This window comes from Doryrhamphus excisus, linkage group LG6 (genome assembly GCF_037039965.1).
Source record: "Doryrhamphus excisus strain RoL-2023G ecotype Guam linkage group LG6, RoL_Dexc_Guam_v1.1, whole genome shotgun sequence".
In the NCBI taxonomy this organism is placed as follows: domain Eukaryota; kingdom Metazoa; phylum Chordata; class Actinopteri; order Syngnathiformes; family Syngnathidae; genus Doryrhamphus; species Doryrhamphus excisus.
The window spans coordinates 8,239,965-8,252,192 of record NC_136362.1 but is presented as its reverse complement, the minus strand read 5'-3'; the positions used below and the strand labels follow the sequence as shown (position 1 = coordinate 8,252,192).

Below are 12,228 nucleotides of genomic sequence, written 5' to 3'. Positions count from 1 at the left end.
TTGTAGCGTTTTGAGGAGAAAAATCCGAATTTTACAAGAATAACGTTGTAATGTTAGGAGGAAAAATAACCTGTTTTTATTCACATAATCAAAATATGAAAAAAAAGATGCTATTGTTTAAAAGTCATAGTATTACGTGAAAAAAATACAACAAATAAAGTTGTCGCTTTTGTAAAGTCATAAAAAAATAAATTATTAGCTGTAAAATTATTAAAATTCTGAAGGGCAAAAGAGAGAAAAAAAAATTGTAGTGTTTTGAGGAGAAAAATCCGAATTTTACGAGAGTATTACGTGAAAAAATACAACAAATAAATTTGTCATTTTTGTAAAATGGCATCGTAAAAAGTTGTATTGTTAGCTGTAAAATTATTAAAATTATGAGGAACAAAAGAGAGAAAAAAATTGTAGTGTTTTGAGGAGAAAAATCCAAATTTTACGAGAATAACGTAGTAATGTTAGGAGGAAAAATAACCTGGTTTTATTCACATAATCAAAATATTTAAAAAAAGAGGCTATTGTTTAAAAGTCATAGTATTATGTGAAAAAAATACAACAAATAAAGTTGTTGCTTTTGTAAAGTAATAAAAAATAAATTATTAGCTGTAAAATTATTAAAATTATGAAGGGCAAAAGAGAGAAAAAAAAATTGTAGTGTTTTGAGGAGAAAAATCCGAATTTTACGAGAGTATTACGTGAAAAAATACAACAAATAAATTTGTCATTTTTGTAAAATGGCATCGTAAAAAATTGTATTGTTAGCTGTAAAATTATTAAAATTATGAGGAACAAAAGAGAGAAAAAAATTGTAGTGTTTTGAGGAGAAAAATCCAAATTTTACGAGAATAACGTTGTAATGTTAGGAGGAAAAATAACCTGGTTTTATTCACATAATCAAAATATTAAAAAAAAGAGGCTATTGTTTAAAAGTCATAGTATTATGTGAAAAAAATACAACAAATAAAGTTGTTGCTTTTGTAAAGTAATAAAAAATAAATTATTAGCTGTAAAATTATTAAAATTATGAAGGGCAAAAGAGAGAAAAAAAAAATTGTAGTGTTTTGAGGAGAAAAATCCGAATTTTACGAGAGTATTACGTGAAAAAATACAACTAATAAATTTGTAATTTTTGTAAAATGGCATTGTTAAAAAATTGTATTATTAGCTGTAAAATTATTAAAATTATGAGGAACAAAAGAGAGAAAAAAAATTGTCGTGCTGTGAGGAGAAAAATCCGAATTTTACAAGAATAACGTAGTAATGTTAGGAGGAAAAAGAACCTGGTTTTATTCACATAATCAAAATATGAAAAAAGAGGCTATTGTTTTAAAGTCATAGTATTATGTGAAAAAATACAACAAATAAAATTGTCACTTTTGTAAAATCGTAAAAAATAAATTATTAGCTGTAAAATTATGAGGAACAAAAGAGAGAAAAAAATTTTAGTGTTTTGAGGAGAAAAATCCAAATTTTACGAGAATAACGTTGTAATGTTAGGAGGAAAAATAACCTGGTTTTATTCACATAATCAAAATATGAAAAAAGATGCTATTGTTTTAAAGTCATAGTATTACTTTAAAAAAATACAACAAATAAAATTGTCATTTTTGTAAAATGACATCGTAAAAAATTAAATTATTAGCTGTAAAATTATTGAAATTATGAGGAACAAAAGAGAGAAAAAAATTGTCGTGTTGTGAGGAGAAAAATCCGAATTTTACAAGAATAACGTTGTAATATTAGGAGGAAAAATAACCTGGTTTTATTCACATATTTGAAATATGAAAAAAAAAGGCTATTGTTTTAAAGTCATAGTATTATGTGAAAAAATACAACAAATAAAATTGTCACTTTTGTAAAATCGTAAAAAAATAAATTATTAGCTGTAAAATTATGAGGAACAAAAGAGAGAAAAAAATTGTCGTGTTTTGAGGAGAAAAATCCGAATTTTACGAGAATAACGTTGTAATGTTAGGAGGAAAAATAACCTGGTTTTATTCACATAATCAAAATATGAAAAAAGATGCTATTGTTTTAAAGTCATAGTATTACTTTAAAAAAATACAACAAATAAAATTGTCATTTTTGTAAAATGACATCGTAAAAAATTAAATTATTAGCTGTAAAATTATTGAAATTATGAGGAACAAAAGAGAAAAAAATTGTCGTGTTTTGAGGAGAAAAGTCGGAACTTTACGAGAATAATGTTGTAATGTTAGGAGGAAAAATAACCTGGTTTTATTCACATAATCGAAATATGAAAAAAAGATGCTATTGTTTTAAAGTCATAGTATTATGTGAAAAAATACAACAAATAAAGTTGTCATTTTTGTAAAATCGTAAAAAATTTAATTATTAGCTTTAAAATTATTAAAATTATGAGGAACAAAAGAGAGAAAAAAATTGTCGTGTTTTGAGGAGAAAAATCTGAATTTTACAAGAATAACGTTGTAATGTTAGGAGGAAAAATAACCTGGTTTTATTCACATAATCGAAATATGAAAAAAAGAGGCTATTGTTTTAAAGTCATAGTATTACATGAAAAAAATACAACAAATAAAATTGTCATTTTTGTAAAATGACATTGTAAAAACAAAAAGAGTAACTAGTCGATGGTGTTGGTGTTGAGAGTAAGCCAGGCACTAAGGAGGCAAAGGCACTTTTAGTTTTTATTTACGGTACTTTGCGTATCGCTGAGGTGTCTGTGGTCACGGTACACAGAAGAGGTCACCAAGCGGTTTAGAGCTTCTTGCTGGTTCTCTTCAACACGACAGAGCCGGCCGTGGAGGTCTGATGGCGGAGAAAGAGAAATAGTACGTTTATTATCCATAATAGACCTGAAGAATGCCCGTGTTTTTAAATATACTTTCATTTTCAGCCATGTGGCTCAAATGTTAGCATTAGCATGTTAGCATTTCAAAATTGAAATAACCCCAAATATCCTCAAATGTGAATATTTGAAGTTTCTGAAGTTTCATCCGTGAAAGCGGACGTGTTATTTATTCCCATCATATTTCCCAATGTTTACATTTTTAACATTGCCCAACCTAATTTTCCAAAAATGACAACTTTTATTTTATTTTCCTTTTTTATAGTAATATTATGACAAGGTCGATTCATTGAAATTTCACTTTCATTTTTCCTCAAAATTATTATTATTTTTATTATTACTTTTTCTTATTAGTTTCTCCCTCATAATTATGACTTTATTCCCATAATATTTTCATACATGTATTCATGGAACATTAGAACCTAATTAAAAAAGATAATCTAATGAATATTTTTCTGTAATATTTGAACATTTAATTTGCTTCATAATATTACTTTTTATTCAGTAATTTTCTAGGCTGTACGGTGGTAGAGTGGTTAGTATGCGGGCCTCGCAGCTAGGTGACCCGAGTTCGATTCCACCAGCCCGCGCATGCGTGGGTTTTCTTCGGGTACTAACGTCACTAATGTTAGTTTTCATTAATAATGTGCGTATGGGGCTGCACGGTGGAGGAGTGGTTAGCGCACAGGCCTCACAGATAGGGGACTCTAGTTCGATTCCACCCTTGGGCATCTTTGTGTGGAGTTTGCATGCTCTCCCCGTGCATGCGTGGGTTTTCTCCGGGTACTCCGGTTTCCTCCCACATTCCAAAAACATGCTAGGTTAATTAGCGACTCCAAATTGTCCATAGGTATGAATGTGAGTGTGAATGGTTGTTTGTCTATATGTGCCCTGTGGCCTTTTGGGTGTTAAGTTGCTATGTGATGAATTTAGTGCTCTTGCTAGTGACGACATCATAACTGTAACTGTACACTGGTATATTTGCACATTTACACATTTGGCACCTAGACCTCACAGCTAGGAGACCCGAGTTCAATTCCACCCTCAGCCATCTCTGTGTGGAATTTGCATGTTCTCCTTGTGCATGAGTGGGTTTTCTCCGGGTACTCCGGTTTCCTCCCACATTCCAAAAAAACATGCTAGGTTAATTAGCGACTCCAAATTGTCCATAGGTATGAATGTGAGTGTGAATGGTTGTTTGTCTATATGTGCCCTGTGATTGGCTGGTTGAACATTTGCATTTCCTGATCAAATCCAGTTTGGGAAAACGGTTGTAGAATATGCGTTCACCTCGATGAGCTTCCCCCCGCTGATCTCGGAGGTGTGGTGGTAGTTTGGGAAGGTGACGCTCAGCTTGCCTCCCTCCATCAACACGGTGGCCTAAGAGGAAAAAAAAAAAGCATCGTTGTTATCGTCAACGTAGAAATAAAGCAGATCTTTTCCCGTTCCGTCATACCTTGAACTTCTTCCCTCCGATGGTCTCCATGTCGCATTCCTTGCCAACCGTGAATTTGTTAGTGACCTTGGCGTCGGTGGGGTAGACCTGAGTCCAGGAGAAGTCGTTTCCATCCTGGGTCACCTCCGTGATCAGCTTGTAGTCGCGGCCTTTCTCGATGATGTCAGCGGGGATACCTGTCGCAGAAACGTAGCATCAGTGACCAAAACGTCTTCAATTACAAAATCCGGAATTGCTTCGGAATCCAAATTTCACCAAGCAGCTTGCAGAATGCGTCGTATCCTTCCTGGGTTTCAGTTTCCCATCTTCCGGCGAAAGACATGGCGGCGGCGGCGGCGGTGGAGGAAATCAAGGTGGCGATGAGATGAAGACGTTCTTGTTTATATACTTCTTGGCCGCCTCCCTCTCTCGTCTGCATGTGACCGCACGGGAATAACGACAATCAAAGGACAGGCGATAACCATCCGTGAAGGAACGTTTATGGAAGAACATGCTGACAGCTTGTCGGACCACCGCTAGGTCAATGAACTCCGTTGCAATGGCTTACTTTAACGGCCATCAAATACAATAAATGGCTTTGTTCGGGAATATTTGAAGTTCTTATCTTTAAAATGGGAAAAGGCTTGGAAGTGGATTATGTTATGGATCACAGTCAATCAAACCATACATGGATTTTTGGAACACATGAGATAACATTTATGACATTTATGCAACCGTGTTTTTTTTATATTCCATCCATCCATCCATCCGTCCGTCTTATGTGGTCGGGTTTTCCAGAGAAAGCCAGGATGTTCCGTTTCTTTCCAGGCCATCGCAGCGTCATATTCTCCTACCAGTCAAAGGTGCCCTGAACCCACCACAGGTATGTGTCCTCAAGGCGGCCTGGTCAGATGTTGGAACCACCTCCTCCGGATCCTCAATTTTTTTGGATTTGGGTTTTTAGAAAGACGCTTATAAGTTAATCACAGTAATCACAGCAAAAGCATTGCACTACCACCACCATATTTGACTCTTTTTCTTGTCTTTGGGTTTTTAGAAAGACACTTATAAATTCAATTCATGCTTCCGCACTACCACCACCATATTTGACCCTTTTTTTGTTTTGGGGTTTTTAGAAAGGCGCTTATAAATTCAATTCATGCTTCCAGTGATCACAGCAAAACCATCACACTACCACCACCATATTTGACTCTTTTTTTGTTTTGGGGTTTTTAGAAAGGCGCTTATAAATTAAATTCATGCTTCCAGTGATCACAGCAAAACCATCACACTACCACCACCATATTTGACTCTTTTTCTTGTCTTTGGGTTTTTAGAAAGACACTTATAAATTCAATTCATGCTTCCGCACTACCACCACCATATTTGACTCTTTTTTATAAATTCAATTCATGCTTCCAGTGATCACAGCAAAACCATCGCACTACCACCACCATATTTGACTCTTTTTCTTGTCTTTGGGTTTTTAGAAAGACACTTATAAATTCAATTCATGCTTCCGCACTACCACCACCATATTTGACTCTTTTTTATAAATTCAATTCATGCTTCCAGTGATCACAGCAAAACCATCGCACTACCACCACCATATTTGACTCTTTTTCTTGTCTTTGGGTTTTTAGAAAGACACTTGTAAATTCAATTCATGCTTCCGCACTACCACCACCATATTTGACTCTTTTTATAAATTCAATTCATGCTTCCAGTGATCACAGCAAAACCATCACACTACCACCACCATATTTGACTCCTTTTTTTGTCTTTGGGTTTTTAGAAAGACACTTATAAATTCAATTCATGCTTCCGCACTACCACCACCATATTTGACTCTTTTTATAAATTCAATTCATGCTTCCAGTGATCACAGCAAAACCATCGCACTACCACCACCATATTTGACTCTTTTTTTGTCTTTGGGTTTTTAGAAAGACACTTATAAATTCAAGTCATGCTTCCACACTACCACCACCATATTTGACTCTTTTTATAAATTCAATTCATGCTTCCAGTGATCACAGCAAAACCATCACACTACCACCACCATATTTGACTTTTTTTGTCTTTGGGTTTTTAGGAAGGCGCTTATAAGTTTAATTCATGCTTCCAGTGATCACAGCAAAACCATCGCACTACCACCACCATATTTGACTCTTTTTATAAATTCAATTCATGCTTCCAGTGATCACAGCAAAACCATCACACTACCACCACCATATTTGACTCTTTTTCTTGTCTTTGGGTTTTTAGAAAGACACTTATAAATTCAATTCATGCTTCCAGTGATCACAGCAAAACCATCACACTACCACCACAATGTAGAGGACATCCTAACAAAAAATAAAACACAAGACAAGAAAAAGCTGTTTACCAACTTATAAACATGCCATCTAACAGGATTAGAGGCCTCTAGATATGACATAACACCCCTATAGTCCTCTTTACACTCTTATTATCCAATGTAGTGGACATAATAACAGAAACTAAGACACATGAGACAGGAAAAAGCTGTTTACCACCTTATAAATATGCTTTTTAACATGATTAGAGCCCTCTAGATATGACATAACACCCCTATATCTATAACACCTTTACACTCTTATGACCGACAACACTTCCGATGTTTGCTCTCCTTGGGATGGCTGTGTCTTCCAGCACAATCCTGATGGCAACACTGTTGGTGTTTTTATTTATTTATTTGACCATCAAAATAGGTATTTCCCATGACACCCGTTGCTAGCTAGCTTATATTAACTCGTTTTCTCACGCTAGAGTGCACATAAAAGGGAAATAAATATGTGTTCATGTTGCACATAAGGCTTGGGAATGATGGGCAAAATTCCCCCAAAAAGCGCAGTTCCCCTTTAAGAGGCTCACAGCGCGGTGTCATGAGCCGCGGAACACAGGAACATTCATCTGCTGATGGGAAGAAGAGCTTTGTTGTGTATTAATCTGCTTGTGTGCACTTTAGAGTGCTGGCTTTCTGTGCTAGTGTGTGAGATCAGGAAAGCCAGCGAGAGAGATAAAGATAGTGGGCGACTTTTATAGGACGTTGGCCAACGTGATGTTTTATGCATCAATAAAGAGCTTCAAGGCCACGCTGACTTTTCATGCTTTAGAAACACTATCAGCCGTGTGTGAAAGTGGCTGCATTGTGAGAGATAGCTGCAGCAATTCACACTTTGTCACCATTCAAAGCCTCGGGGCTTTCAGGAAGGAAGTGACTTTACGCCACTCTTCTTTGGCAAAATATAATCATATAATATTATGTCATGTGGGATTGCACTGGATCTTTGAGCCGCAGTGTGGTTTCCGTCCCGGTCAAGGAACTGTGGACCAGCTCTCTACTCTTGGCAGGGTCCGTGATGGTGCATGGCTGTTTGCCCAACAAGCCTACATGTGTTCTGTGGACTTGGAGAAGGTATTAGACTGTGGAGGAGTTCAAGTAGGTCTGGATTGGTGTGACCTCTCCAGTGATACGGGTTCTACATCAGTCCGTTGTGGTGATGGAGCTAAGCCAGAGCTCTTAATTTACCGGTCTACCGTCTACGTTCCTACCCTCAAGGCATTGAGAAAAACAGAGTCAAATATGGTGGTGGTAGTGCGATGGTTTTGCTGTGATTACTGGTAGCAAGAATAGAATTATAAGTGCCTTTCTAAAAACCCAAAGACAAAAAAAAAGTCAAATATGGTGGTGGTAGTGCGGAAGCATGAATTGAATTTATAAGCGCCTTTCTAAAAACCCAAAGACAAAAAAAAGTCAAATATGGTGGTGGTAGTGCGGAAGCATGAATTGAATTTATAAGCGCCTTTCTAAAAACCCAAAGACAAAAAAAGTCAAATATGGTGGTGGTAGTGCGGAAGCATGAATTGAATTTATAAGCGCCTTTCTAAAAACCCAAAGACAAAAAAAAGAATCAAATATGGTGGTGGTAGTGCGGATGCATGAACTGAATTAATAAGCGCCTTTTTAAAAACCCAAAGACAAAAAAAGAGTCAAATATGGTGGTGGTAGTGCGGAAGCATGAATTGAATTTATAAGCGCCTTTTTAAAAACGCAAAGACAAAAAAAAAGAGTCAAATATGGTGGTGGTAGTGCAATGGTTTTGCTGTGATCACTGGAAGCATGAATTGAATTTATAAGCGCTTTTCTAAAAACCCAAAGACATAAAAAAGTCAAATATGGTGGTGGTAGTGCGGAAGCATGAATTGAATTTATAAGCGCCTTTTTAAAAACGCAAAGACAAAAAAAAGAGTCAAATATGGTGGTGGTCGTGCGATGGTTTTGCTGTGATCACTGGAAGCATGAATTGAATTTATAAGCACTTTTCTAAAAACCCAAAGACAAAAAAAAAGAATCAAATATGGTGGTGGTAGTGCGGAAGCATGAATTGAATTTATAAGCGCCTTTCTAAAAACCCAAAGACAAAAAAAAAGTCAAATATGGTGGTGGTAGTGCGGAACCATGAATTGAATTTATAAGCGCCTTTCTAAAAACCCAAAATGAAAAAAAAGTCAAATATGGTGGTGATAGTGCGGAAGCATGAATTGAATTTATAAGCGCCTTTTTAAAAACGCAAAGACAAAAAAAAAAGAGTCAAATATGGTGGTGGTAGTGCGGAAGCATGAATTGAATTTATAAGCGCTTTTCTAAAAACCCAAAGACAAAAAAAAGTCAAATATGGTGGTGGTAGTGCGGAAGCATGAATTGAATTTATAAGCACCTTTCTAAAAACTCAAAAACAAAAAATAAGAGTTCATGCAGTGGGGCGTGGTCACACAGACAGTGACACTTAATTCAACCTTTCAAGGTCAAACTAAAAGTATGACTCATGAACAAAAGTGCTTCGAGTTAGTCTTTAAGAGCGCTGTACCTTTACAACTTTGACTGGCTAACCAGTCGCTAATCAGTAACGGGGGGGGGGGGGGGGGGGGGGCGTCTGAACCGCACATGCTGATGAAGTCATGCAGACGGGAGAAGAAGACAAAGAATGCGATGGTGGAAAAAAAAAGCGAGTGAATGAGGAGAGGAAGAACAGATTGTGGGGAAAGATACATACAGATAGATTCCTTTTATCTGCCGCTCCAAAGGGGTGGCTTGAGATGGAGGAATTAAAAGAGGAGATGCCTTGAAATGCAAATGAATGCGCGGCTAATCAAAGCAATAAGATTAGCCTTCCAAATTGAGATGAAGAAAGGCTCCATTATCTAGGCCGAGTGTCGTGTTTAATAACGCGGAACGGCAGGCGTAATTCGCCAGTGATGCAACCGCAGCCGCTGAGCGTGTCACAGAGGAGGAACTTTGTCTGCATTGTCGAAAAGGCTCGAGACCAAGATAAAGCGCCGTTGAGCAAGCGTGGGCGGATCGATTCCGGCTATGGATGGGATCGACACTGGCGTCACAGCTAATAAGTGATTGGGTCAACTGCAATCAAGCCTTGGTGATAACTTGCAATGAGTCTCCTCGTTCAATTCTCCTTCAATTGACTAAATTAAACTTGAGTATTTATTCATTGGAACTTGAGTCGTCAAGCACATGTGAGTCGATAAAACGTGGGTCTTCCTCAACCAGCGAGTCAGTGAAACTCAAGTCTTTGTTGAGCATCCATGAGTCAAGGAAACTTGAGTATTTCTCAAGCACCCGTGAGTCATTGGAACTGGAGTCTTCATCGAGCACCCGTGAGTCATTGGAACTGGAGTCTTCATCCAGCACCCGTGAGTCATTGGAACTGGAGTCTTCATTGAACACCAGTGAGTCGGTGAAACGTGGGTCATCCTCAACCCGGGAGTCAGTGAAACTCAAGTCTTTGTTGAGCATCCATGAGTCAATGAAACTTGAGTATTTTTCAAGCACCTGTGAGTCATTGGAACTGGAGTCTTCATCGAGCACCCGTGAGTCATTGGAACTGGATTCTTCATTGAGCACCCGTGAGTCATTGGAACTGGAGTCTTCATTGAACACCAGTGAGTCGTTGAACGTGGGTCATCCTCAACCAGCGAGTCAGTGAAACTCAAGTCTTTGTTGAGCATCCATGAGTCAATGAAACTTGAGTATTTTTCAAGCACCAGTGAGTCATTGGAACTGGAGTCTTCATCTAGCACCAGTGAGTCATTGGAACTGGAGTCTTCATCGAGCACCCGTAAGTCATTGGAACTGGAGTCTTCATTGAACACCAGTGAGTCGTTGAACGTGGGTCATCCTCAACCAGCGAGTCAGTGAAACTCAAGTCTTTGTTGAGCATCCATGAGTCAATGACACTTGAGTATTTTTCAAGCACCCGTGAGTCATTGGAACTGGAGTCTTCATCGAGCACCCGTGAGTCGGTGAAACTCAAGTCTTTGCCGAGCATCCATGAGTCAATGACACTTGAGTATTTCTCAAGCACCCGTGAGTCATTGGAACTTGAGTCGTCATCGAGCACCCGTGAGTCATTGGAACTGGAGTCTTCATTGAACACCAGTGAGTCGTTGAACGTGGGTCATCCTCAACCCGGGAGTCAGTGAAACTCAAGTCTTTGTTGAGCATCCATAAATCAATGAAACTTGAGTATTTCTCAAGAACCCATGAGTCATTGGAACTTGAGTCTTCATTGAGCACCAGTGAGTCGGTGAACTTGAGTCTTCCTCAACCCAGGAGTCAGTAAAAACTCAAGTCTTTGTTGAGCATCCATGAGTATTTAAGTATTTCTTGAGTATTTCTCAAGAACCCGTGAGTCATTGGAACTGGAGTCTTCATTGAACACCAGTGAGTCGGTGAACGTGGGTCATCCTCATCCTCATGAGTCAATGAAACTTGAGTATTTCTCAATCACCCGTGAGTCATTGGAACTGGAGTCTTCATCGAAAACCCGTGAGTCGGTGAAACTCAAGTAATTGTCGAGCACCCGGAAATCAGTAATAATTGAGTCTTCCTCTGCCCATAAGTCAGTGAAACTCGAGTCTTTATGGTGCACACATGAGTCAGTACAACTCGAGTCTGTGATGGACTTGGGGCAGGAAGGGGGTCATACACTCGAAACAAGTGAAAGCGTAACTCTTGTCCTATTTGTCGCTGAACATCGTCTCCAAACTTTGATAAAGGATGTAGTTTACCACCGGTTGGGCCAAATAAGTCATAAGGCAAGCCACCGGTGATATCGGCTAATAATAGCGGTCCGTCACATCTAATGCGACCGTGACCATTGACGAGTGGAAATAGTGCACACAAGTGGCACCTTTTACTTTGAAGGCCTGCCTGTGCATCCTTTCAAGACCCAGACAGAAATAGGCCACGGGAGCTGGCAGCGGTGAGCGCTCTGTTATTGTTAGCGCTCCTGTTTCTCAATCCATCCTGACAGCCCTTCTGTCCTTTGAGGAAGGAAACAGGCCCTCCCCCTCCCGGAGCACCCCCACCCCCCCTCCCACCACCACCACCACCGGGGAGCCAAATTATGCCCACATTAATATTGCATATTACACAAGACTCACACAGAAGCCACGTGTGTACTCAGGCCTTTGTCTTCATGTCAAATGAAATATGCTCGCCAATCATCAGAGGTGGAGCGCCAGCCAGAGTGGAGGGGTTGTAGGAGGGGGGGGGGTACAAGGGGGGGGGGAGCTGCCTGGAGACAAGTAGCGACTTAAGGGGTAAAAATGGATGATGAGATGAGAGAAGAGGGATGACAATGAAATAAAAGTGAGGTGAATAATGGGGAGGGTGGGAAATATTATTATATGCATTCTGTGGAATCACTGAAAAAAAGGGACATGGAAGTCTTTCATCTCAGGTCAGCATTTGGACCTGCAGAGGACTCGTAGTCATCTACAGCTGGGCGTGGGCGGAGCCATCCCAAGTCAGTGAGCCATCCTGAGTCAGTGAAACTCGTTTTCATCGAGTGTCTGTGAGTCAGTGAAACTCGAGTTTTCGTCGAGTGTTTGTGAGTCGGTGAAACTCGAGTTTTCATCAAGT

General features: G+C 38.7%; 1 protein-coding gene across 1 annotated transcript; it reads right to left on the bottom strand.

The window, feature by feature from the left end:
* Positions 1-2,675: 2,675 nt before the first annotated feature.
* LOC131125105 (gastrotropin-like) lies at positions 2,676-4,675 on the bottom strand. Its single transcript, XM_058066295.2, has 4 exons — positions 4,539-4,675; positions 4,284-4,459; positions 4,118-4,207; positions 2,676-2,787 (listed from the first exon to the last, which is right to left on the bottom strand). Exons 1-4 carry the CDS (start codon positions 4,603-4,605, stop codon positions 2,737-2,739), a joined length of 384 nt encoding a protein of 127 aa, XP_057922278.1. The 5' UTR covers positions 4,606-4,675; the 3' UTR covers positions 2,676-2,736.
* Positions 4,676-12,228: the final 7,553 nt, after the last annotated feature.